Below are 26,471 nucleotides of genomic sequence, written 5' to 3' on the forward strand. Positions count from 1 at the left end.
GCGTCTGACTCCCATCCAGACTTTGGGCTCCTCTAGTCTCTCCCCCAACCCACTTCTCACTCATGTCCTAGAACACAATGCAGAGCAATAACCTTACATAGTGTTTATCATACTGCCCTGGGCATCTTTTAACACACTCTTTTATTCTTATAAATACACCAGAAGATGCACGTGTGTACTAAGTCACTTCAGTCGTGTTTGACTCTTTGTGACCCTATGGATTATGCAGCCCACCAGGCTCCTCTGGTCCATGGGTTTCTCCAGGCAGGAATACTGGTATGGGTTGCCATGCCCTCCTCCAGGAGATCTTCTCTGGAGGGATCTTCTTAGAGATCTTCCCTAGGGATCAAACCACCCACCTCTCTTATGTCTCCTGCATTGGTAGATGGGTTCTTTACCACTAATGCCACCTGGGAAGCCCCTAACAGAAGACAGACACTATCATTATTCTAAATTTTAAAAAATTATTAAAAAAATTTTAATGAAATTTAGATGATTTACAATGTTGTGTTAGTTTTAGGTGTACAACAAAATGATTCAGGCCATTTCCTTCTCCAGAGGATCTTCCCAACCCAAGGATCAAACCCGCATCTCCTGTGTCTCCTGCATTGCAGGCTTCAGATTCTTTACCTGCTAAACCATTAGCGAAACCATATATATACATATATATATATGTATATATATGGTTCCTTCCTTATATATATATATATATATACACACACACACACACATATATATAAAATTATGGTTTATCACAAGATATTGAATAAATATACTGAATAGTTCCTTATGCTATACAGTAGATCCTTGTTGGCTATCTGTTTCACATAAAGAAGTGTATATATGTTAATCCCAAATTCCTAAATTTTAAAATAAAGAAACTAAGGCATGAAGTGGTTGAGTAACTCACCCACGATCACATAGCTATTAAACAGTGGAACTTGAAGCAAAGCCAAAAAGCCTAATTCCAGACTCTACACCAACTACTAATCCTATCATGACTCAAAGATTCCTGGTAAATGTTCAACTAATTTGAACATTGCTCAGGAAAGATGAATATATACAAACATCTGGTCTTGAAGGAAAAAGAAAAAACTTAAAGTCTCAGATTCTTAAAAGTTTTCTCAGAATATAAATAAATTATAATAGGTAAAGTTTTCTAAAACCTATTGATAGCTTTGATTTGCATATTACACAAAACTCCATTTGATCAGCAAAGGACTCTCAGACACAAAGTTTCTTTATGTACATATGTGGAGTGTTTTAGTAATCAACTGCTCACTTCCTACATGCTCCCATCTAAAAAATCAGAAGCCTCTGCATGCAAGGTCAATGAGCGTTTTGCTCTTTTGTTTTCCCTTTTTAAAATTGCTGGCATCAGTTGTATAGGGATTGAACAGTAACTTGTTATCCTTGAGATAAACCACTGTCTGTCAGAATCCATCCCCAGAGTTGCTCCGATTAAGCAGTAAACATCATTATAAAATGCAATCACTCTTAGTAGCTATACTCAAGAAGGTTTAACATAGGGCAGAACCATTTAAACATTTTTCATAAAATCACTGACTACTAAAAGTGAGAGAAAAAATGCATTAAGTCAACAGAAACCAGGAGGAAGTTATATTCCTGAACTTCCATGCCCTTGTGTTTACAGAATGACCTCAGCACTGGGTAGTAAGAGGGAACAAGTTCACTGTCATCTGTAAGCACTGCACTGAAGTCAGGGGTACAACAGGAACAGAGCTGGCTCTGCAGCTTAAAAATGAAAAACAATTCATAGAAAAGGAAAAAAAAAAAAACAGAGCAACATGTCCCTACAGTACCCATGGAAATAATGATGGTGATAATGATAATGACAATGACAATAAATGACATGTAATAATAAATAAAGACATGCATGCCAAATTACATTTTTTTCTATTAAAAAAGTTAAATTGCCAAGTAGCAAAATCAGATATATTGTTTTAAGTGGACTTCCTGTAGAGAATTTGCTTTTGCTGTGTTATCTCAGAGGAAGCCAACTTCCCTCCCCTCACCCCCATGGAAGTTAGAGGAGAGTCTTTGACCAGTTCTGTCATCTCAGTGCCCTGATGGGGGACAAAGGGCAGGCACGTGACCTAAGTTCAGGCTCAGTTAGAAGACTTTATCTTCCTGGAACTGTGATGTGAAGAGAGAAAACAGGGGTAAGTTTGCTGCTTCTGCTGCTAAGTCGCTCCATTCATTCCTTTGCAAGTTTTCACATCCCCTCAAGACAGACTATTCAGACAACCAGTCTGCTATGCACCAGCTTCCTCACTTGCTCCCCAATTCTGTGTGCTCCCCTATGTTCCTCCTATATTTTCTCATTTTAAAAAGTAATCCCGACACTTCATTCCTTCATTTACCCTCCATTCACTCCTTTGCAAATATTCAGGTACCCTCAAGACAGACTATTCGAACAACCAGTCTGCTACACACTTTCAGTTGTTTGCCTCCAAAGAATAAGTGTAGGGTACCAGGTGATCAGGGAACCAAATAAAACCACATTGACTGAACTGGCCAACTGGGCCACAAGTGAGGATAGAAGCAGGAGGCAGGCAAAAACTAGGGACTCCTAGAGACTGGGAAATACTCATGGGAGGTCAGGTGTGGCTGAGCCAGGAGCCCAGGTGAAGATTGCCTGGGCTGTGGCATCAATGAGACAAATCAAGTGCAGAAACACAGCATGATGAGTGACCCAAAGGATGTTTATACTTTAGACATTTAGGACATTGTTATATTGGTGGCTCAGATGGTAAAGAATCTGCCTGCATTGCAGGAGACCTGGGTTTAGTCCCTGGGTTGGGAAGATCCCCTGGAAAAGGGAGTGGCTACCCACTCCATTATACTTGCCTGGAGAATCTCTTGAACAGAGGAGTCTGGCAGGCTACAGTCAATGGCAACAGTCAATGGTTGTAAAGAGGCAAACACGACTAAGTGACTAACACTTCACTATATTCTGAAACAGCTTCTACACCATATAAAATCCTACCAGGAGATGAGACACCATTTCCTGTTCACAATTAATGTTCAAAATAAAGCAACTGGATCACAGATCACGACTTAATGTCCTGAAACATTTTAAAGAAAATGTACTGCATTTCTCTTCCTTCTTGCTGTGCACTCACCTTTCCCATTCACTCAGCTGAACAATGGAATTAGACTTATTGCTTCATTTTGTTTATAGCTGATTTTACAGCCCAGCTTATCATTAAGACTTTCCATCTCAATTCACAGACCCCCCAAAGCTTCCCGTGATCCCTATTTTCATCAATTCACTTAGAATGAGCTCCCATAAAACTTAATATACTATTTAAAAAAACTGAAGTTAAAACCCAAAATAAAAGGACATCTTCCATTTATAACTTCACTGAAAAACACTTCTGGAGTAGTAAATATTACTAGATGTCACCTGATTCATTTGGAAACAAATACATAAGCAAATGGGAAGAGATTCACTTTTATCCCTCTAGTCATACCTGAATAGGGACTCTCTCGATAGCCAAATTTCATTCTGTTTCACGGTTTTCCAGGAGAAAAGCAGCAGTAGCAGCACCGTGGACACACTCAGGGTGGTGGCTCCACAACGATTGAGCCACGTGCACAGCTTGCTCAGTCCGTGCACGAAAAGAATGCAGTAGCCCATGCTAGAAAAGAAAGTGGAGAAGCAGGTGAGTCTGAGAGTGTGACGGAGGCCTCTGAGCATTCCATCCCATATAACTAACTTTCAAACAGAGCCTGTGCTATGATAGAAAAACAGACACAACCTCCCTGTCAGATACATTTCCACATCAATGCTCCAGTGGGCTCCACTAGCACATTTGCTAGTTCTCTGTCCAAGTGTGGAGAACCACAGGTTCATCTTGTAGGCTCCTGCTCCTAGATTTCATCAGCTCACACATCCAGAAAAGCCCATCCTGTATGCTCTTGGGTCTTGACTGGACCCTCTAAACTAATGTCCCTCGTGCTTCTAACATTGTATAAACCTTCTGGCACCATGTTTCAAATTTGGGCCTTGAGGCTTGAGAGAGACAGTCCCTGGAGGACTATCAGATCTTGAGAGGGATTCTGGTCACCAAGGAGCATTGGGTTTGGTCTCCAGAAACATGCCACCTAGTAAGTCCCCACTCTGGCAAAAGTCCTTAAGACTTTCCTTCCTGTGGGAAGGAAAATCCTCTCACAGGCCAACTCTAGAGCCTGGCAGCTTGGAGCTCATCATGGACAAGCTTCATTGATCTGATTCTCATGCTGACTGTGGCCTAGCTTTCCCAAGAGACAAGAAGAATCCTGGAGTGGGACTCTGGCACATTGCGGTCATATCTCTGAAAGCTTTGGCCTGGTGGATGGAACATGTTCCTTCCCATCATCTATGCACCCACAGAGAGGCTTCCTGCCTGCTGATTGGCCTCAGAAAAACACAAACATTTAGCTTGTACATTTCAGTCATTTTTTTCCTAAGATGACAATATAAATTATTACAGAATATTTTAACAATGAAGGGAGCTTGTATAAAGAAATCCTATATGTGTCAGACACTAATGCTATAAGAAACCTTAAATCAATACATCTCATTTACTTTGCTCAACTGTTTATTTGTTCTTTCACTAGTATATGACAGGCAGTATGCTGGGCACTAAAAATACAATTATAGGTAAAACACAGAATATATACCTCCCACTGTTACAGGCACCAAGAACATATCAGTGGACAACACAATCATTCCTCTCCTCCTAGAACTCATATGGAAGGAAAAAACAGCCAACAGGCAAGTAAAACACAGAGTGCTGCTGCTGCTGCTGCTGCTAAGTCGCTTCAGTCGTGTCCGACTCTGTGCGACCCCATAGACAGCAGCCCACCAGGCTCCCCTGTCCCTGGGATTCTCCAGGCAAGAACACTGGAATGGGTTGCCATTTCCTCCTCCAATGCATGAAAGTGAAAAGTGAAAGTGAAGTCACTCAGTCGTGTCCAACTCTTCGCGACCCCGTGGACTACAGCCTACCAGGCTCCTCCATCCATGGGATTTTTCCAGGCAAGAGTACTGGAGTGGGGTGCCATCGCCTTCTCCGAAAACACAGAGTACATCACACAGAATACAATACATTAAGCAGAGAAGAATCAAGTAGGAAAGAAAAGGCGGAGACCAGGCTGAGGTGGGGGAGATGAGCTGTACATAGGGTTAGGGAAGGCCTAACTGAAAAGGTGACATGTGGACCAGGTATTGAAATGCAGGAGGTGCACTCTGAAGGCACCCATGTCCCCAAGACCAGCTGTCTTTTCCCCCTGCCTTCATAAAGCAGCACCACGGAGGACCAATGTTTATCGAGCACATCTGATATGCCGAGCACATTCTTGGCAGAAAGTCAGCCCATCCTCACATCCCTGGGGTTCACTGTTAGCAGCGCTGAATTCCTGATACTGAAGAAGAGAGACAAAAACATTTGCTGAATTTGGTCATGTGGCTCATGCACAAAACACCAGAAATTCCGGATTCCAGAGTCCACACTCCATCTGCTGTCCTGACATTGGGGTTCTGCCTTGACTGGTGGATGCCTGTGTTCCTCACACCTTATCACACAGCTTCGCCTACTTCCTTCCCAAGCACTCCATTCACGAAATCTCAATGGTCGTTAACGGTTTCCTTGTAGGAAACAGAGCTGCCATCTGGCAGAGCAGTGGGGAAGTGAAACACTGGGATCCCAACAACTCCAGAGGAACGTGGCAGAATACAAGGATGACTAAGATAACAGCAGCCAAATGAACTATTTTATACGTTTGCACACTTGTTGAGTGTTTCCTACGCGTCAGTTCAGTTCAGTTCAATACGCGTCAGGTGCTGTGCTAAGAGCTTTATGTGGACCTGTCCACAACATCTGTAGGGCTTGGAACAAGGGTAGTACTGGCTTTAAATATATTATCTAATTAAAAAATTTAATCTTCAGTATCTTCGACTTCATAAATGAAGAAACTAAAGCTTTTGTTGTTGTTGTTCAGTTGCTAAGTTGTGTCTCTTTGCAACTCCATGGACTGCAGCACACCAGGCTTGCCTGTCCTTCACTATATTCCAGAGTTTGCTAAAACTTATGTCCAATGAGTTGATGATGCCATCCAACCATCTCGTCCTCTGTCATCCCCTTCTCCTCCTGCCCTCAATCTTTCCTAGCATCAGGGTCTTTCGCAATGAGTCGGCTCTTCACATCAGTTGGCCAAAGTATTGGAGCTTCAGCTTCAATATCAGTCCTTCCAATGAAAATTTAGGGTTGATTTCTTTTAGGATTGACCGGTTTGATCTCTTTGCTGTCCAAGGGACTCTAAAGAGTCTTAGAGAATTTAAATAACTTGCCCACAGCTCCAAAAGCTAGGAAGAGAGTCAGATCAGAAGTCCCATGGCCCTAATGTTCTGCTGTAATTCAGGAGTTGGCACACCTTTTCTGTAAGGGGCCAGAGAGTAAATATTTCAGGCCATATGGCCTCTGTCCTTCCTACTCAACTCTATCTTTGTAGCAGGAAAGCAGCCATTGACACTTATGTAAACGAATGAGCATGGCTGTGTTCCAACAAAATGTATTTATAAAAACAGGCGGTGGGCCAGATTCCACTCACAGGCCTGTCGTTGAGCCTTGCTACGGCCAACACGAAGGGGAACAGCGCTCCTTCCACTCAGCACAGGCCTTGGGATCAAGTAACACAGTCATTTTCTTTTCAGAAGTCCTTGTGTTGACATATGGTTTAAAGAAATGTTAAGCCATATAAAATAATCTCCATTTAGGTTTGCAAATTTCTCAGAGGATATCACATTCTTAAGAACTTGAACACAATATCAGAGATTAAGATGCTTCTCTATTATGACATTTCATCTTTCAACATCTGCTTTACTGCAGCTCTCAGCTGCAGGGGGTACGAATGCTCTCTTCATTGCTTGGGGCAGCAAAAGCCCTCATTTTGAAACTGGAAAAATCAAGCAAATGAGAAACTACATACTTTTTTGGCCTCCAGGGAAATGAAACCAAACTCCAGTTTGGTCTGGCTAACCTGTTGAAGGAAAATGTGGACTCTGACTAGAGATGGCCACAGAGAGCCCAAAAGAGTCAGTGCAAACCATTGACAGCTGACAACATCATAACCTGGAGAACCCAGAACCCAACTGGCTGTGGAATGGCTTAGCTCAGTACAGAGGCATTTTCAAAGCACGCTTGAGAAGCACCACAGCTGTCCCAGAGAAGAAAGCACAGAAATGCTCTCTCATTCACAGGCCACAGGTATCTCCAATTTTGAATGGATTTTATTGACAAGCTGCTCAGCATGCAGCACTTGTACTAACTAAAGAAATTTACATCTCTCCCTTAAAAGATGCAAATCCAAAGAGAGCTGAATAGGAAATCTGAATCAACAATGTCTTTCCTTTCAAATTAGAATAAAAAAATGTTTACACCTGTTGTTTGAGAACTTTGTGAGCAGTTAATCATCCTGCAAATAGTACAAATGTACTTTCAGGAACCTTAAGGGGAAGAAGTTCTTAAGTGATAAAAGTAACAACATTTTCCCTTCCCATTTACATCAACCTGGAGAGATGACAATTTTCTATGACTGGGCCAAGGATTTAATGAAATTTGCTTTAGTTTCACTTTCTGTTTAATTATAGGCAGCAAAGAGAATCTTTCAGTTGTTAAGGTAGAACTGAAATTCTACCTTTTAATTTAACAAGCTCAAATTACCCACTGAATGTACCTATAAGTAGCATTAATGATACAAGACAGACACATTCTATTTTATTACTCTAAAAAATTCCCAACTTTAGACTGTTTAAGTGAAACACATCCCTGATTAACTTCACATTGATCTGTTGAATCCCCATCTGGAAATTTATCTGACCTTAAGATCTTATTCCAGTCTCATGAATGCTGACCCCAAATGGTTAAACAATAAAGCCCTGGAACCTTGAACCCAAAACAAGTGTTTGATGCTCTAGCAAAGGAAACAACAGGAGTCAATGGCGGCTCCTCAGCTCAGATTGAACCCAGAAGCTGGCAGTTCCATGAGCCCAGACTCATCAGTGTCCCAATTTATTGCCATTTCATTTATTATCTCAAACACTTGATGGATGGGGAAATATCCCCAAAGATAGAATGTATCTGGATGTGAAAGTTTATTCATAGTCTAGAGAAAGACTAGACTTGTGTATTTCCTTAGCTCCACATCCCAGGGGTGCTAGTCTAGGTTTATTAATGTTCTTAATTAATAAGAGAAGCTTCTTAATGTTTATTCTGTCACCTCCACTGGCTTTGTTCATAGTAATGTCTCCTAAGGCCCACTTGACTTCACACTCCAGAATGTCTGGCTCTAAATGAGTGACCACACCATTGCAGTTATCTGGGTCATTAAGACCTTTCCTATATAATTCTGTGTATTCTTGCCACCTCTTCTTAATCTCTCTGCTTCTTAGGTCCTTACTGTTTCTGTCCTTAACCATGCCCATCCTTGCATGAAATGTTCTCTTGATATCTTCAGTTTTCTTGACAAACACATCCACAATTGAGTGGTGTTTCTGCTTTGGCCCAGCTGCTTCATTCTTTTTTTTTTTTTTAATTTTATTTTTAAACTTTACAATATTGTATTGGTTTTGCCAAATATCAAAATGAATCCACCACAGGTATACATGTGTTCCCCATCCTGAACCCTCCTCCCTCCTCCCTCCCCATACCATCCCTCTGGGTCGTCCCAGTGCACCAGCCCCAAGCATCTAGTATCGTGCATTGAACCTGGACTGGTGACTCATTTCATACATGATAGTATACATGTTTCAATGCCATTCTCCCAAATCTTCCCACCCTCTTCCTCTCCCACAGAGTCCATAAGATTGTTCTATACATCAGTGTCTCTTTTGCTGTCTCGTATACAGGGTTATTGTTACCATCTTTCTAAATTCCATATATATGTGTTAGTATACTATATTGGTGTTTTTCTTTCTGGCTTACTTCACTCTGTATAATAGGCTCCAGTTTCATCCATCTCATTAGAACTGATTCAAATGAATTCTTTTTAATGGCTGAGTAATACTCCATTGTGTATATGTACCGTGGCTTTCTTACTCATTCATCTGCTGATGGACATCTAGGTTGCTTCCATGTCCTGGCTATTATAAACAGTGCTGCGATGAACATTGGGGTACACGTGTCTCTTTCCCTTCTGGTTTCCGTAGTGTGTATGACTACTAGAACTAATCAATGATTATAGTAAAGTTGCAGGATATAAAATCAACACACAGAAATCCCTTGCATTCCTATACACTAATAATGAGAAAACAGAAAGAGAAATTAAGGAAACAATTCCATTCACCATTGCAACGGAAAGAATAAAATACTTAGGAATATATCTACCTAAAAAAACTAAAGACCTATATATAGAAAACTATAAAACACTGGTGAAATCAAAGAGGACACTAATAGATGGAGAAATATACCATGCTCATGGATTGGAAGAATCAATATAGTGAAAATGAGTATACTACCCAAAGCAATTTATAGATTCAATGCAATCCCTATCAAGCTACCAACGGTATTCTTCACAGAGCTAGAACAAATAATTTCCCAATTTGTATGGAAATACAAAAAACCTCGAATAGCCAAAGCTATCTTGAGAAAGAAGAATGGATCTGGAGGAATCAACCTACCTGACTTCAGGCTCTACTGCTTTATTCTTTCTGGAGGTATTAATAATTCCCCTCTGCTTTTCCCCAGTAGCATATTGGACACCTTCTGACCTGGGGGCAGAGTCTCATCTTCAGTGTCACATCTTTTTCCCTTTTCATTGGGTTCTCGTGGCACAAATATTGGAGTGGATTGCCATTTCCCTCTGCAGTGGACCACGTTTTGTAAGAACTCTGCACTCTGATCCATTTGTCTTGGGTGGGCCTGCACAGCATGGCTCATAGCTCTGCTGAGTTACGCATGCCCCTTTGCCATGACAAGTCTTTGATCCATGAAGCGAAGTTGTTTGTACTACAATTACCTTGAAAGGCTGTTGCATGGAGTAAATGAAATAACACATGGATGTGTTCTCTGAACTGAATACAGGTATCAGTGATCTCAAGGACAATGTCTATCTGTTCATGTGTGTATTTAGTACACTATTACATCAATTAGGGTTAATAGCAAGGAAAGATAAGAAAGCCTTCCTCAGTGATTGGTGCAAAGAAATAGAGGAAAATAATAGAATGGGAAAGATTAGAGATCTCTTCAAGAAAATTAGAGATAACAAGGGAACATTTCATGCAAAGATGGGCTCAATAAAAGACAGAAATGGTATGGACCTAACAGAAGCAGAAGATATTAAGAAGAGATGGCAAGAATACACAGAAGAACTGTACAAAAAAGATCTTCATGACCCAGATAATCATGATGGTGTGATCACTGACCTAGAGCCAGACATCCTGGAATGTAAAGTCAAGTGGGCCTTAGAAAGCATCACTACGATCAAAGCTAGTGGAGGTAATGGAATTCCAGTTGAGTTATTCCAAATCCTGAAAGATGATGCTGTGAAAGTGCTGCACTCAATATGCCAGCAAATTTGGAAAACTCAGCAGTGGCCACAGGACTGGAAAAGGTCAGTTTTCATTCCAATCCCAAAGAAAGGCAATGCCAAAGAATGCTCAAACTACTGCACAATTGCACTCATCGCACACGCTAGTAAAGTAATGTTCAAAATTCTCCAAGCCAGGCTTCAGCAATATGTGAAGCGTAAACTTCCAGATGTTCAAGCTGGTTTTAGAAAAGGCAGAGGAACCAGAGATCAAATTGCCAACATCTGCTGGATCATGGAAAAAGCAAGAGAGTTCCAGAAAAGCATCTATTTCTGCTTTATTGACTATGCCAAAGCCTTTGACTGTGTGGATCACAATAAACCATGGAAAATTCTGAAAGAAATGGGAATACCAGAACACCTGATCTGCCTCTTGAGAAACCTGTGTGCAGGTCAGGAAGCAACAGTTAGAACTGGACATGGAACAACAGACTGGTTCCAAATAGGAAAAGGAGTTCGTCAAGGCTGTATATTGTCACCCTGTTTATTTAACTTATACGCAGAGTACATCATGAGAAACGCTGGACTGGAAGAAACACAAACTGGAATCAAGATTGCCGGGAGAAATATCAATAACCTCAGATATGCAGATGACACCACCCTTATGGCAGAAAGTGAAGAGGAACTCAAAAGCCTCTTGATGAAAGTGAAAGTGGAGAGTGAAAAAGTTGGCTTAAAGCTCAACATTCAGAAAACGAAGATCATGGCATCCGGTCCCACCACTTCATGGGAAATAGATGGGGAAACAGTGGAAACAGTGTCAGACTTTATTTTTCTGGGCTCCAAAATCACTACAGATGGTGACTGCAGCCATGAAATTAAAAGACGCTTACTCCTTGGAAGGAAAGTTATGACCAACCTAGATAGCATATTCAAAAGCAGAGACATTACTTTGCTAACAAAGGTTCGTCTAGTCAAGGCTATGGTTTTTCCTGTGGTCATGTATGGATGTGAGAGTTGGACTGTGAAGAAGGCTGAGTGCTAAAGAATTGATGCTTTTAACTGTGGTGTTGGAGAAGACTCTTGAGAGTCCCTTGGACTGCAAGGAGATCCAACCAGTCCATTCTGAAGGAGATCAGCCCTGGGATTTCTTTGGAGGGAATGATGCTAAAGCTGAAACTCCAGTACTTTGGCCACCTCATGCGAAGAGTTGAATCATTGGAAAAGACTCTGATGCTGGGAGGGATTGGGGGCAGGAGGAGAAGGGGACGACAGAGGATGGGATGGCTGGATGGCATCACTGACTGGATGGACGTGAGTCTGGGTGAACTCCGGGAGGTGGTGATGGACAGGGAGGCCTGGCGTGCTGCGATTCATGGGGTCGCAAAGAGTCGGACATGACTGAGAGACTGATCTGATCTGATCTGATTGTTTTATTCCTTTTTTCAGGCTAATTACTGGGCAGATAACAGGAGCTGCTTCATAATTATGATTGAACACTGTGGTTGAAGGCATCAGAAACTAAAACTGTGTACAAGCCCCTGTGTCCTTGTCTTTTGAAGTAAAATGTTGACTCAAGTTAATGACTGGGAAATAGGAAGATATAGAAACAAAGAAGAGGTCTTGGGGAAGGGAACTGGTAAAAATTTAGACTATGATTCTGCCACACAGCAGAATCACCCAACTCCCAGTTCCCTAAAATATATAGATAAAGGTCTGAAACACATTCTTGTTTTTACTGGAAGCAGACCCCGTCCAGATGAAAACTGCTGACCACCAGAACACAGACCCTACACTGGTTGAAACCAGAAGACTGATGATGCTTGAATGAAAGCCAATTCAAGAATTGTCCAGGAGCTGATCACGCTCTGCTCCTTAAACACTGTTAAACTCTTCACTACCCCTTCCAGGGTGGTTCACACAGCCTCGAGGGCATTAGCCTACTGTCGTCCCCTTTGCCTGGCAAAGCAATAAAAGCTGCTCTTTTCTACTTCACCCAAAACTCTGTCTCTGTGTTTCTGTTCAGCATCAGTGAAGAGAGGCCAAGTTTTGACAACAAAGCTAACATGGAAACAAAAGTGAACTTAAAAATGCATCAGTTCAAAGTGGAACCCAAAGATGACTATCACCAGGGGAACTGTCCATACTCAAGGTGTCGTGTTTCCCTTTGCAGGCGCCTTCACCTGGCTTATTTCCGTCTCAGCTGGTTCAAGTGGCCACATCCAAATTTTCCATCTGAGCTGAAAGGCCTTTTGGTCAAAGCCAAACACCTCAAAAGTAAATGAATCTACATCTAAGACATCCTTCTCAACCCTCCTACAGCATACTCAGCATTAGGACCTGAATTCTGCCGCTAATTCTTCCACAAACTACCAAATTCTAGAGTCGAGCATCTTCACTTTTGAAGCAAAAGCATAATGGACAGACAACTCACTGCTGCTGCTGCTAAACTGCTTCAGTCGTGTCCGACTCTGTGCGACCCCATAGACGGCAGCCCACCAGGCTCCCCCGTCCCTGAGATTCTCTAGGCAAGAACACTGGGGTGGGTTGCCATTTCCTTCTCCAATGCATGAAAATGAAAAGTGAAAGTGAAGTCGCTCAGTCGTGTCTGACTCCATATACAGCAGCCCACCAGGCCCCTCCGTCCATGGGATTTTCCAGGCAAGAGTACTGGAGTGGGGTGCTTCTCTGACAACTCACTAGCTGGTGCTATACCCTTGTTTCTTCCCCATACTAACATCACCCTGACTGCATAGGCTGTGTCACGTGCCAGTGTATGCATGCTGAGTCGCTCAGTCAAGTCCGACTCTTTGTGACCCTGTGGTCTGTAACACACCAGGCTCCTCTGTCCATAGGATTTCCCAGGCAAGAATACTAGCGTGATTGCCATTTTCTTCTCCATGGGATCTTCTCGACCAAGGGATGGAATCTCCATCTCCTGCATTGGCAGGTAGACCCTACCTCTGAGCATCCAATGTTGTTTAATTTTACACAATACTCTCTAATGAAGCATGTATTTTTCTGGGTATTATGAGAAAACACAGATGTACAAAATGGTGGTCCCACCTCTGACAACTGGGGTTTCTAAATGAGTGGGGAGGATATTTTAAAATAACTAAAATGTATAGAAGAAGTCCCTGGTTTGAGATGTATTTCCCAGCACAGAATCCAGGCACCAAGGAAAGAAAGAGATTCACTAATAAAGACGAAGGAGTCTTAACGGAGGGGAGGTTGAAATAGCCATACTTAAGCCCACTTATATCCTCCAGGCAAACCGTGCAGGATGCTGGGTGTGTGACACCTACTCACTACTCTTGCTTCCACTCCCAGAGGCACATTCCATAACCTCCTTCAGTATTATGTTTCAGAACGCTAGCCTGCTAAGCTAGGGTTGCTCACTTTTTTAAAAATTTGAGATACGAGTGATGTACTAGAGTCAGGTATACAGCATCATGATCTGATATTTCTATATATTATAAAATGATCACCACAATAAGTCTAATTAACATCCATCAGCTTACATATTTACACATTTTTTTTCTTGTGATAAGAACTTTTAAGATCTATTTTCTCAGCAATTTTCAGTTATACAACACAGTATTATTAACGACACATTACATGCCCAGGGCTTCTTTAACTTATAACTGGAAGTTCGTGCCTTTTGCCCACCTTCACCTATTTTGCCCACCCCTCACACCCTGTCTCCGGCAACCACCAATCTGTTCTCTGTGTCTGTGAGCTCAGTTTTTTTGTTTCTAATGGAGTATAACTACTTTCCACTGTTGTGTTAGTTTCTGCTGTACTATGAAGTGAATCAGCTATGCATAGGCATTATATCCCCTCCCTCTTGGACCTCCCTCCTGTCACCCACCTCCCCCAGCACATCTAGGTTGTAGAGCGCTGAGTAGTGCTCCCTGTGCTCTACAGCAGCGCTGAGTAGTGCTCCCTGTGCTCTACAGCAGCTCCCCACCAGCTATCTTACACGTGGTCGTGTATATACGTGAATCTCAACCTCCCAATTCATCCCACCTTCCCTTTCTCTCTCTGTGTCCACCTGTGTGTTTTCTACATCTGAGTTTCTATTTCTGCCCTGGAAATGGATTCATCTGTACCATTTGTTTAGATTCAACATATTAATTTTTTTATTTTTAGGGTTGTTTACTTTTGAGCACATGAGATTAGAAAAGAGACAAAGAGTTTTGTAGAGCGAAGGAAGAGGAAGAAAAGCACTGGGGAAGGAGAGGCCTGTACTACGTTGTAATGATTTCCTTCCACTTTGGTTCCCCCAGTCTTCTCATTTGTACAGGACAGACTGAAATAATGGCTTGCAGTTACCTAGCATAGCTTACAACATTTTGCACATGTATTATTCCATTCAGTCTCATCTGAATTCAGATTCTACTATCCAAATTTTACTTTCAAATCATGGTTTCCAAGACATTTACTGCTCTCCATTTAAAACTCAGAAATAAACATTTATCTTTTATAACTAACAAAGTAACAAAGTTCTATAATATTAAGGCTTTGATTCCAGCCTAGCAAATAACTGTTCAAGTTTATCCTCCCTTTGTGCCAATAGCCAAGGACAATTAATTGAACACAACGGAACTGACTAGCTGATCCTCAGCCCATGAGCACACTGACCTCCTCTCAGCTCACTCACTTCTCACTGCTGCTCTGTTCTATGTGATCTACAGTCTCTAGATTTGTAACACAGTTGTTTGAGTTCCTTTGCAAAGTCCTGCTGCTTCCTTTCTGGTCATGACAGTCACCTAGCCCACTCACTCTCATGATGACTTGATGACTGACCACTAGTCTGGTGCAGCCCAGGACCCTCCCTACTTGGGCCCTGCTCTGGAGAGTAACCATCACAAGACAAGATCCAGCTTCTAGATCTCATCTCTCTTCTTAGTTGATGTCTCAAGAGGCTGATGGAATAGTCCATGCTGGCACAGCAAGAGCAGAGAAACAAACACTGGAGTCAAATCTTCCCATCCCTACCCTGTGGTATTCTGAAGACCAATGTTAATTGACTTTTGAAACCCCAATATAGGGCGGCAGAGGGACTCAACGTGTTGGACTCAGTACCAGTCACCTTGTGAGCAATCTGACCTGTGCTTTGAGCCTGGATTTAGATATTAGGCTTCAGTACAATTCCTGAGTCTCTTCTTATGACTTGATATGGATATGCACACATCTGACCTGTTCTCATGGCTGCAACTTCTCTTGATAAGCTGCCTGCACTATCACGGCTTGAACGGGAGCATCTGCCATTGCCCCTTCTTGTCCCACTCCAGTGATTAGGGTCCTATTTCCTCCTGGCAGGTACTCTTTATTGCTGCTAAGCAAGGACGCCCCATCAGTTCATGAGGAGGCCCCACACCAGGGCTGCCTGGACCAACTCCCAATGCCCTCTGCTGGACCCTGCAGAGGGCCTATCCACATGGCAGGTGGACTTCCTCCTCTTCGCGTCTCACCCTCAGGGGACATGTCTCCCTTTCCCTACTTGGGCATCATGCTTAAACTAAGCAGACACAAGTGGTCCCATTCCAGTACAGGACAAACTTGTGTTTCAAACCTTAAGAGGAAAAATTCAGGCTTTACCCAAGGTTATTCCAAGTCACAAAGAGTGGAACTTTGGAGCTGAAAGGGACCTTCAAGACCATGTGGCATCCTGATAACTGGACTTTAGATTTCCCAAACTGCAAAATGTCCAAGAAGGAGGAGCTGAGTTGGGGAGAAGAAATTAAGGGAGGGTTGTGCTCTCAATCCCCAGTGTGGCCACAGACAGGGACAACCGTGGCAGGAAGATATAAGCAACATTTGCAGACCACCGGGCAAGGCCAACACTCAGATTTTACAGACAGGAAAGTAATCCCCAGGATGGCCAGGCAGCATGTTGATTCCCAAGTCAGTCTTCCTTCCACTGGATGTGCTAACGTAAGATTTTATTGATAGCAAATTATTTTTCTGTTGATTTGAGTATTTGGCAAAATTTTGATTCACTCTCAATCATCACTCTCTTCCAGCAACTCTGAAGGAACATACGCATAGAGGGCTTATCAGTAGGGGTCCCCAGCGTCAGATAACAGGACTAATGTTCCTTTAGAAGTAACATGTCTCATTTTGCATCCTGAGAAATAAATAACCTGTGTAAGATTACAAATTCCATTTAAGTATTAGTAGGTGTGATTTGAAGGTATTTGTCAGAACTGAAAATGGAAATGAGTCACCTTTTTTCCATTTTCCATGTCTGATGTGTCCATTAGCTGAAGAACTATACAACTCAAATAGTATCTCTTTTCCCCTCAAACACATGTTATCTGTTTAACTTCTCCTTCCATGGTCCCAGTTTTTCTTGATCAGTTCTATCTACATTCTTGTTTCTGCCTTCACTTACCCCTGTCTGTTCTTCCCTCTCCCCTCGTAGATATTTTCTTAAAATAGTTCAGGAATTTGCTCTTTGACACTGAAGTAAATAAATCATCCTTAATCTGGCATTTGAATGGATCTCTGATCATATCCTATGATTTTATTTGAGAGCTCTCAACAACTATGTCTGCTTCATCAATTCTAAGAAATTTTAGTCCTTTGAAGCATTATAAAGTGGTTTTTATGAAATACAAAAAGTAGCCATTAAATTATATGCTACTCTTGAGATAAGAACAAGAGATCAAAACTTCTGTGAAAGAATGATTTAAGCCCCGAACTCCCCTGCCTGTTCAAAAAAGATATCCATAAAACTGGCATTTATCACCAGAAGAAAAGATTATTCCAATTGCTTTTGGTGGTAAAACATTGACCCTAAAGCCATACAACAGTGTGCTAAATAGATAGCCAATTTCTGTTCCTTTTATCCACAGAGTTCAAAGTGCAAGTGAGAGGCAGGTGAGATTTTGGGTCTTCGCTAGGTTAGGACGGAGGGAGAACAGAAGCCAAAAGATTTAAGCGACTTGTTCATTGTTAGGCAGAAAAGCAGAGGATGAAAGAGAACTGTGGATATGACTCATTCTGGGTTTTCTTGTAAAATGGCCAAACCAGCCCCCTGGGGCTGCAGGGATCCACCTCGGATTCAGTGAGGGTGAACATGACCTCTGTAGTGTTCATGGATGGGATCTTAAAACTCGGAATGGGATCCTTAACTTGAACATTCGGTGAGCAGGAAATTTACCTATCAATTGAACTTTTAATTTCATCTTCCTTTTGTTTGCTAAAGTTTTGGAGATAACACAGATTTTCTGCATTGATGATCTTCTGTATTAAAGATGATGATCTGTATCTTCAAGAAGGCCAGAATAGACGGTGCATATTTTCCTCAAAGCAGTTGGGTATGAATGCAGTGGGAAATGGCTCTTTCTTGTTGAGCTCAATAATGGGAGGAGAGCCATGCAGAGAGGATTCCTGTGTGTTTAAAAAGCTTGGACACATGCTTCAGCATCGTGGAAGCCAGCGTGCAGGTTTATTAAACGCACTGGCTTCACCTGGTGCTCTGGCGCCTTCCAAGGGACACTTGCAGTGTCTGTAACATTCTTTGCAGCCCTGAAGAAGATTCCAGCAGCTCCTTACCCAACTGTCTACCACCATCCACTGAGATGGGGCAGCTGGTCTCTGCTGGGTAAAATCTTTTTAGGAGAAAGTCCCCTTTTTCATGAAAACTGTCAACATGGGTAACCAGCTCCAATGAAGTTATTTAAGTCTCTTAAGTCATAGTACAGAAGTTTTACCACAAAAACTTTGATTTCTGACTCAGTTGTACAACTTTAGATAAAAGGAAATCCAGTGCCATAATTAATATGGCTCCCTTGTGGTACTCATTACAACAGCGACCATGAAGGAAGGCTGGGGTTCATGAGAGGTACAATGTCTCTCTCAAAAACTCCTCAGCTTCCTCTGACCCCAGGCTCTCAGAATCAGAAGTAAACTCTCAGGTGTGTGTTCAGAGCTGTGTATCTGGCCTGGTCACCTGCCCCCTTCATCAGCTCCAGGACCACCTCCCTGTCACACGGCCTTGGCATCTGTAATATGGATCTGAATACAGGAGATGCTGTGCAGTAAAGACAAACCCTCAGAAAATGATGACTTGGCATCAGCACTACAATGCACAGATGCAGGAACTTGGAGAGGAAAGGACAGCCATCTTTTAATAAAGATCAGTTTCCTGAAACTGATTTTTGGATGACTTTGCATCAAGTTTGCCAAATGCAGCAAAATTCAAATAGGTTCTGAGAGGCGGGCACGTGCTCTTGGTAATATTGATGTTTTCTTTCTATTTCAAACTTTTAATCCCAATCAGCATATTCCTAGTGGGAAAAGGGCAGTGGTACCACTTTGACTATTTTGGAGAAAAGGAATGGAGTCAGAGAAACGCCTAGCTGTGACGTGGCGGCACAGGGAGGGCCAGAGCTGGATGATTCTGTGGGTGGAGGACACACCTGCTGGGGTGACAGAACCCCTGACTTTAAATAAGATAGCTTACACATGGTTGATGACAATATTATGGGCTTCCCCGGTGGCTCAAATGGTAAAGAATCTGCCTGCAATACAGGAGACTGAGGCTCAATCCCTGGGTCAGGAAGAGCCGCTGGAGGAGGAATTGGCAACCCACTTCAGTATTCTTGCCTGCAGAATTCCATGGACAGAGAAGCCTGGCGGGCTACAGTTCTTGGGATTGCAAAGAGTTGGACACGACTGAGCAACTAACTTTCACTTTTTCTTTCATAATGTTTACCTAAGTTTCTCTTACAGAAGAATTAAATTTAACCTCTTGTTTAAAATTCCAGCCTTTCATTTCCTCAAAAAATTTTCTCTTGTATTTGGATTAGAAAAGTTCACTGCCCATGAACTCAGAACCTCGATGGCTGAGGATTCAGATCTCAGGACTCCTAAAGTATCAAGTGCTGATTCTAAATGGAGTTGAGCTGAATACTTAACTATGCTCAGATTTTCTTCATCTTTTTCAACTGAGCAGAATACTGAGGTTACTATCAGAGAAGCAATGTAAGCTGGAAGGTGACAGACGGGTCAGTAGACAAGGATCCATAATCTCCCATTTTGCCACTTACTAGCTATATCACTTGGACAAGTTACTTAACTTAGAGCCCAGGCATTATTTTTGTAAAATGAGTATAATGGTATCAGCTACCTCAGAAAGCTGACATCAACAATAGTAACAACTTGATATTTACTAGTCATGTACAATGCAAAGCATTTTATAGATTTTTATATGACCATCTCCCTTAATGTTTATAATATCTCACTGAGTTCAGTGCCATTATCTTCATTTTACATAGATGAGGAAACAGACCTAGGGATGTCACACTCATGTCGCACTATGACTGCAGGAACATGTTTCGAACCACCACATACAGCATGAATTAACTGAGAAAATAAATATAACACACTTAGTGTTGTGACTGACATACAATAAAGATTCAACAAAAGTTCGGATACAATTAGACTGTGATATTATTTTAAAAAATATCCAACCCATCAAGTGTTTAGATTGAAAGGTGCCATTTTGTTTTTAATCAGCAGTTAAAATCTTTGGTGGAAAAAAAAAAAAAACCCAGAGATTCATTAATTTTTGTAGCCTCAAATCTAGTAGAGCATATGCCTGGGACAGGTGTTCTGTGAATATCTGTTAAGTGAAGAATGAATACAGATTCTACTTGGAATCAGGAGTACTGCAGACAAAACTAGACTGAAGCCACTCTCAGCTGCTCTAAGCGAAAACACACGTAGAACAGACACTGAAGTCTGCCTTTGCCCACCACATTCCTTAGTACTGACAAAGCCTCACAAGCTTGTTATCTTAAGGCAACACAGAATGCAAAGAAATTCTGCTGTATTTTTGTCTTATCAAGTAGTTCTTAGCAAGGAATAATCTCCTTCCCAAACTGTGCTGTAGACACATAAAGAAAATTAAAGGCCACCTTTTCGTTAACCAAGTCAAAACAAGAGACTGTAAAGCCTTAGGAAAGCTGTGAGGTACTTAGTTTGAGGAGCGTCCAAGGTTATGAAACTCATTTCTAATTATATGCATCTAAAAATTCTCAGTCAATATCCATAAATGAAATTAAATCTTCTTATTACTTAAATTAATTTTATTTAAATTAAAGTTAACAAATTTCTAACTCACTATGAATGAATAATTTCCTGATAATATTTTGGTTTATTGTATTTATTTTGTTGCCTTTTAGAAAAGTTCATTCTTACTTATAATTCATAAAATCACTTAATTTTAGAAAGCTTATTAAAATCTCTGTTTTAAAAATGAGAGGGAATTTTCTGGCAGCCCAGTGATTAGGACTCAGTACTTTCCCTGCTAAGGGTCAGGTTCAATCTCTGGTCAAGGAACTATGATCTCACAAGCTGCATGATGTGGCCAAAAGTAAATAAATAAATAAAGCTCTATAAGTTAAAAAAAAATTCAGTTTGTGGACTTCCCTGGTGGTCCAGTGGTTAAGAATGCATCTTTCAATGCAGGGGATGAGGGTTTGACACTTAGTCAGGAAACTAATTCCCCAGAGAAGGCAATGGCACCCCACTCCAGTACTCTTGCCTGGAAAATCCCATGGATGGAGGAGTCTGGTAGGCTTCAGTCCATGGGGTCGCTAAGAGTTGGACACAACTGAGCGACTTCACTTTCACTTTTCACTTTCATGCATTGGAGAAAGAAATGGCAACCCACTCCAGTGTTCTTGTCTGGAGAATCCCAGGGACGGGGGAGCCTGGTGGGCTGCCATCTATGGGGTCTCACAGAGTTGGACATGACTGAAGCGACTTGGCAACAGCAGTAGCAGCAGGAAACTAAGATCCTACGTGCCATGTGGCAATAAAGCCCATGTGTGGCAGTGAAGACCCAGCACAGCCAAAATAAAAATAAAGAAATAACTTTCTAAAGTTTAAAAAGAAATGAGTGTAAAAAAATCATGTTCTGCTTAAGGTCACACAATAGATAAATGGCAGAACCATTTCAGGGACATTTTCAGGCTTCTGAAAAGAAACATGGCCTTGGAATGCTGACATTTCAATAAGATAAGAGAACAGACAAGCATCACACAGTTCAAATATTCAAAGCTAAGTGCCATTATGTAATCATACATGTCTGAATGCCCTTTATAACTTTTAACCAATGTTTTTCTCAAGGACAAGTTTCTTTGAGATTGTTTCTGTTTTTAAATTCAAGAACAAATAAAGAGAGAAAAAGAAGATAGAAGTCAATTAAAATCATGCTACTTAACACAGTCAATAATTTTATGCAAATTAACAAATATTTCTATAAAGTAAGTCATTATGTTTAATAAGCACAGATACTTGAACAAAGAAGTTACGGTAAAATGATTGCTGCTAAAATCCTGAATATACTCCAGTCAATATTATCCAGCTTCCTCTATGGCTGTTTTTAAAGCTGAAGTAATAAACACCTGAGCTCCACAAGGATCTAACTGTGATACACGCAAACAACAGTCTCTCTGGAGCCATCAATGTTGGTCTCGTAAAGAGGAAACCAGAAACAGTAATTACCTAGGCATGTATAGGACTCTCTCGGCCACCACGAAACCCACCCTGAAGAAGAGGTTGCTGGCTGGGATGAACGGGAAAACCAGGAACAACAAGCCCACCAAAACTTCCCTGTGCTCCAGTCTCTGAAACACACAACAGTGGAGGACAAATTAATCTGGGTTTAATTCCACTTCAGTCAGCATTTAACCATCAAGTTCTTATTCAAGGAATGAATAAACTAGACCAATGTGGACCTTTTGATCAGTGTACTGATTCATCAGAGAAAGCCTTCAGGCTAAAACCTCTGGCTCATGGAAATATTCGCATGTTTGCCTGACACATATTTGCCACCCAGAACATCTGCTATTTGCATAACATAATCAGTGACCATTACTCCTTGTTCTGGGCTGGCTCTACAGTAACACTACTTGGTCTGCTTTCTTTCAGAGTCCTTGTGCCCCCAGGCAACTCATTCCAGGGAGCACAGCAGCTGGGTAGGATAAAGCTCACTAAGGCATCATGGAGAATTATTGTTCTCTCAAAATAGAACACATTAAAAACAAATGAATAAACAGAAAAAAACCCACACAAAGCCCACCAGAGGAGGCAAATCTTAGCAAGAAGGAAATGAAATGCAAATGGCGAAATAAGGGGCACAGAGAGGGAGATCACTTGAGCTGAGGTGTTTTTAGCATCTTTCAAAGTAAGACAGTAAGCATTTACTTGCTTGATTCCATGAAATTTTTTGGAGTAAAAATTCATTACAATAATTCATTAAACTGATAGAATACCTTTCTCTTATATTATATATAAAAAATTTGTAAATATTTTTGTCACAACTAACAAAAGTTTTTTTATTTATTACCAAATAATATGTTGTAATGGGCACTGTAAAAGGTAGTGTGTATTTCCAAATAGACACATTTGAAGGAAAATCCATTTAAAACAAATCTAGATGTATTGGATGGTATTTTATTTTAAAAATAATTGAAGAGGAAAACCAAATAGAACTTTCCATATTACTGTTTTAAACTTTTTCTTATAAACATTTTAAATAGCCTAATACTTTAAATATTTGCAAAACACTAAACAAAAAATTTCAAAAACATAAATAAGACTCCCTAACACAAACTACTAATATTTTAAGTAGACAAAATAAAAGATTTTAAGCATCTTGAGACATTTGATACTTGGACTTTATTAAAATACATTGAATAATAAAGTTGCAAATGTGATTTGGACTATTTCCCTTGAACAATTAATGGTTCTGTAAGTCATTACCTCATTTTTAAAATTTACCTAAAGTAACCATACTCTTTAGAATTAAAAGATGAAAGAAAAAGAAGAAAAAATTTGCATAACAAGCTTTCAACTCAAATGGATGCAATGTTATATATTCTATGCTGCATTTAAATTAAAGGAAAAACACAGGTAAGAAGTGGCAAGTTCATTATATTTAAAAGCTGAAAACTCTTTTTGTAATTTATATTATTCTTTCAGTTTACAAAGTATATTTCAGTGCAAGAACTTAAAGTTTATATAAGGAACAAACACCCTAAGAATCCTATAATATGAAGGTGAGAAATGGAATATTTCCTTCATATTGATATCAGTGATTCTGGCCCTCCAAATGTGAATCCCTGACCCTAAGGTCACTCAGGAAGGAAGAAAATACCTGTGCAATCTGGCAGCCATGAGGCTGCAGCCACTCCCTACAGTGAGCACTGAGGAACTCAGGATGTGAAAAACACAGAATACTGGACTCAGATAGCTGAGATGCATATGAAAGGAATGATTTCAATGAGCCCAGACTCTTCCCTTGGATAGAAAAGCGCTAAATTCCTTAACTTGGGCTATCTGGTTTTCTTTAATTCATAAAATACTTTTGATGTTCAGACTACTTGTCCTTTATTGCAAACTTCTATATAACCAACTTCCCCTCACTTCCCTTTCCGCTCCCCCCCTACCCCCACCCACTCCCCCTGCTTCAACAGAGCAATTCTCTCAGGGTTACATAAGACACTGTCTCCTGTGCTTAAAGTCCTAAAATTTCCCACCAATTAAAACATAACTCTCAACTTTTAGGTTGTGACTACTATTTTATGTTGACAAAGGCAAATGTTTCTTGACAAAGTTGAAAATAAACCCCAGAGAATGAGTGTCTTGCCCAAGTGTTCCTTATGACCTCTGAGTCTATTAGTGATGTTCTCTCTCTCTCTTTTCTGTTTTTGGACTATTCAAAAACTGAAATACTTCTACAAAAGTATTAGTGTGTCTTCCTAAAGAGATTTGTAAAGAGAATGTAAAATCCCCTATTAATTAATCCTAAGAATGAAGACAAGGGGAGGGACTGATGGAATCCTGACCAGGTCATGATATATCCATGTCCCTGGATTGTGTTTTACCCTATGAGATGCCTCCTCAGCTCATTGCAGTTATTGGTGAGCATCCCTCATAGCTCTGAAAAAGACATTGCCTTCACATCCCCAGTATCACCCCTTGCTGCCTGACCAAAGGCCTTCCTCACTGTGGTGGCACATGCTTATGTCCTTTACTCACCAGAAGCCCGAGGCTCTGGGAGCCACTAGATGGAGAGGAGGCGGGCATCCCGGGCATGCAGAGGCCCCCTTGGCCATCTCCTCCCTCAGTTCAGGAGCCCCTGCAGTGGGTAGTCTGAGTGCCACTGCTGCAGGCAGTGGTGATGCTGAGTTGGGGACTGCAGGCTCCAGGCACCAACTTTCTTTCCTTCCTCACTCTCATCCCAGTTGTAATTATATATTTTTCTGTGTGCTCACCATATTTTTCTATTGTCTTCACCAGACTCTAAGCTCTATGAGGACAGGAGCTGGTGAGCTGTATTCAGAGGTGTGTGGTTTCTGCTCAGCTCAGTGCCTGGCACTTAATGAGTGTTTAGAAACATTTGTTGAATAAATCAATAAATGAATAAATGTTCCAGATGAGAGAGGAAACTGGGTGTGAGACAGGGAGAGGATGGAGAGGGCTTCCTGGTGGAGGGGACAATCTGGGGTTGAAGACTGAGGAGTGAATGCTCACAAGGTAAATGTGGTGGTGTTAGGAGAGAAGGGAAGTGGTCACAGTGAGGTGCATTCCAGGCAGAAGATACAGAAAGTACAAAGCAGGGAATAACCCTGTGCATGTTAGCAGGTAACGAATTATAAGGGTTTGGTATTCCCTGAGTGGAGCTGATTTTTACCTACAGGCAACAGGGAACAAGTTAAGGGTCCCACACACATAGAAGGGAAAGCAAGTCAGTGTCCCAAAGCTGATGTCCAGATCTAAGTTGGGGCCCTGCCATCATTAGTCACCTTGAGCAGGCAGGTAATTAGCCCTTCCTTGCCTCAACTATAAAATGACGTAAGTGCAGTTCACGGCTCAGTGGGGTTGGTTGGATCAGCACAAAGATTTATTGATCAGTTAAAGTCAATGTCATTGGAGTTATGAGTTCAGAGGCCACCACTCCACAGAATGTGCTACCAGAAGGGCTGTCTTATGTGGTGTTTTCTTTATTTTCAAAACATTCAACTTAAGACAGTGGCACAGTGCCCAAACTCAATGAAGTTCCATTGTTTATCTCAAGAGAAATAATACTTATGAAAAAAGTTCTTGATTCTCAAATCAAACTGATGATAATCTTCTCTCCTCCCCATTCAGTCAAGAGAGATAGAACATATTCAAGAATATACTAAATATTGACATAAACTGCAAGTTGATCAGGCAATTAGAATGTTGTAAAATTAGGGGAAAATATGTCATGGATGTGGCTGAACTTCCTAGAATGAGAAAGACTGGAAGGGAATCCAATTTTGTATCTTGTGGATCACAGATGTGACAGAGTTGGCTAAATAATTTATGGCTTATCTCAACCTAATAGGTTCAGATGAAATGCAAACAAAATATGAGTGGGGGAAAAATAAGATGTGTGTCATTTTCCAAAGTACACGAAGTGCATTCATTTCTAGGAAAGAGGCAACTGGAAATTTATTCCAAATACACTAGGGAGTGAAAAGACAAGAATTAAAACAGCTAGTAATATAGCCAATAAAAATACACGTTACTTGTCTGATTAACTGTGCAACTTCCAACAAATTAATTTACTTCTCTGATCAGTTAAACAAAAGAAAGTTTACCGATACCTACTGTATCTGTAGGAAAAATGTGTGATAGATTCACTGTGGTGGGTGTTAGGCTTGATTTTCTTCTGGCTCGAGAGGAGACAGAAAAAGCATTTCCCTGAGCTGCAAAGAGATGAAATTCTCTTAACACACCTGTCAGGGTGCCCAGAGAATCACTCGGCCACCATTGCACAGCCATGTATCTGTGGGAGTCACTAATGGAAAAGCAGTGATCTCCTCAGAAACATAGATTACCTCAGAGAAGTCCCAGCTCTGAAATCTGAGCCTAGCCTAGTGGCT

General features: G+C 41.2%; 1 protein-coding gene across 3 annotated transcripts in view; it reads right to left on the bottom strand.

The window, feature by feature from the left end:
• The window catches only part of TMTC1 (transmembrane O-mannosyltransferase targeting cadherins 1), a 315,120-nt gene that overhangs the window by 87,522 nt on the left and 201,127 nt on the right, over positions 1 to 26,471 (bottom strand). For all 3 annotated transcript variants that reach the window (XM_005894561.2, XM_070371267.1, XM_070371266.1), the window contains 2 exons: positions 22,060 to 22,181; positions 3,498 to 3,665 (listed from right to left, as the gene is read on the bottom strand). In XM_005894561.2, coding sequence (XP_005894623.2) covers positions 3,498 to 3,665; positions 22,060 to 22,181 — 290 coding nt within the window. The remainder of the gene's footprint in view (positions 1 to 3,497; positions 3,666 to 22,059; positions 22,182 to 26,471) is intronic.

This window comes from Bos mutus, chromosome 5 (genome assembly GCF_027580195.1).
Source record: "Bos mutus isolate GX-2022 chromosome 5, NWIPB_WYAK_1.1, whole genome shotgun sequence".
In the NCBI taxonomy this organism is placed as follows: domain Eukaryota; kingdom Metazoa; phylum Chordata; class Mammalia; order Artiodactyla; family Bovidae; genus Bos; species Bos mutus.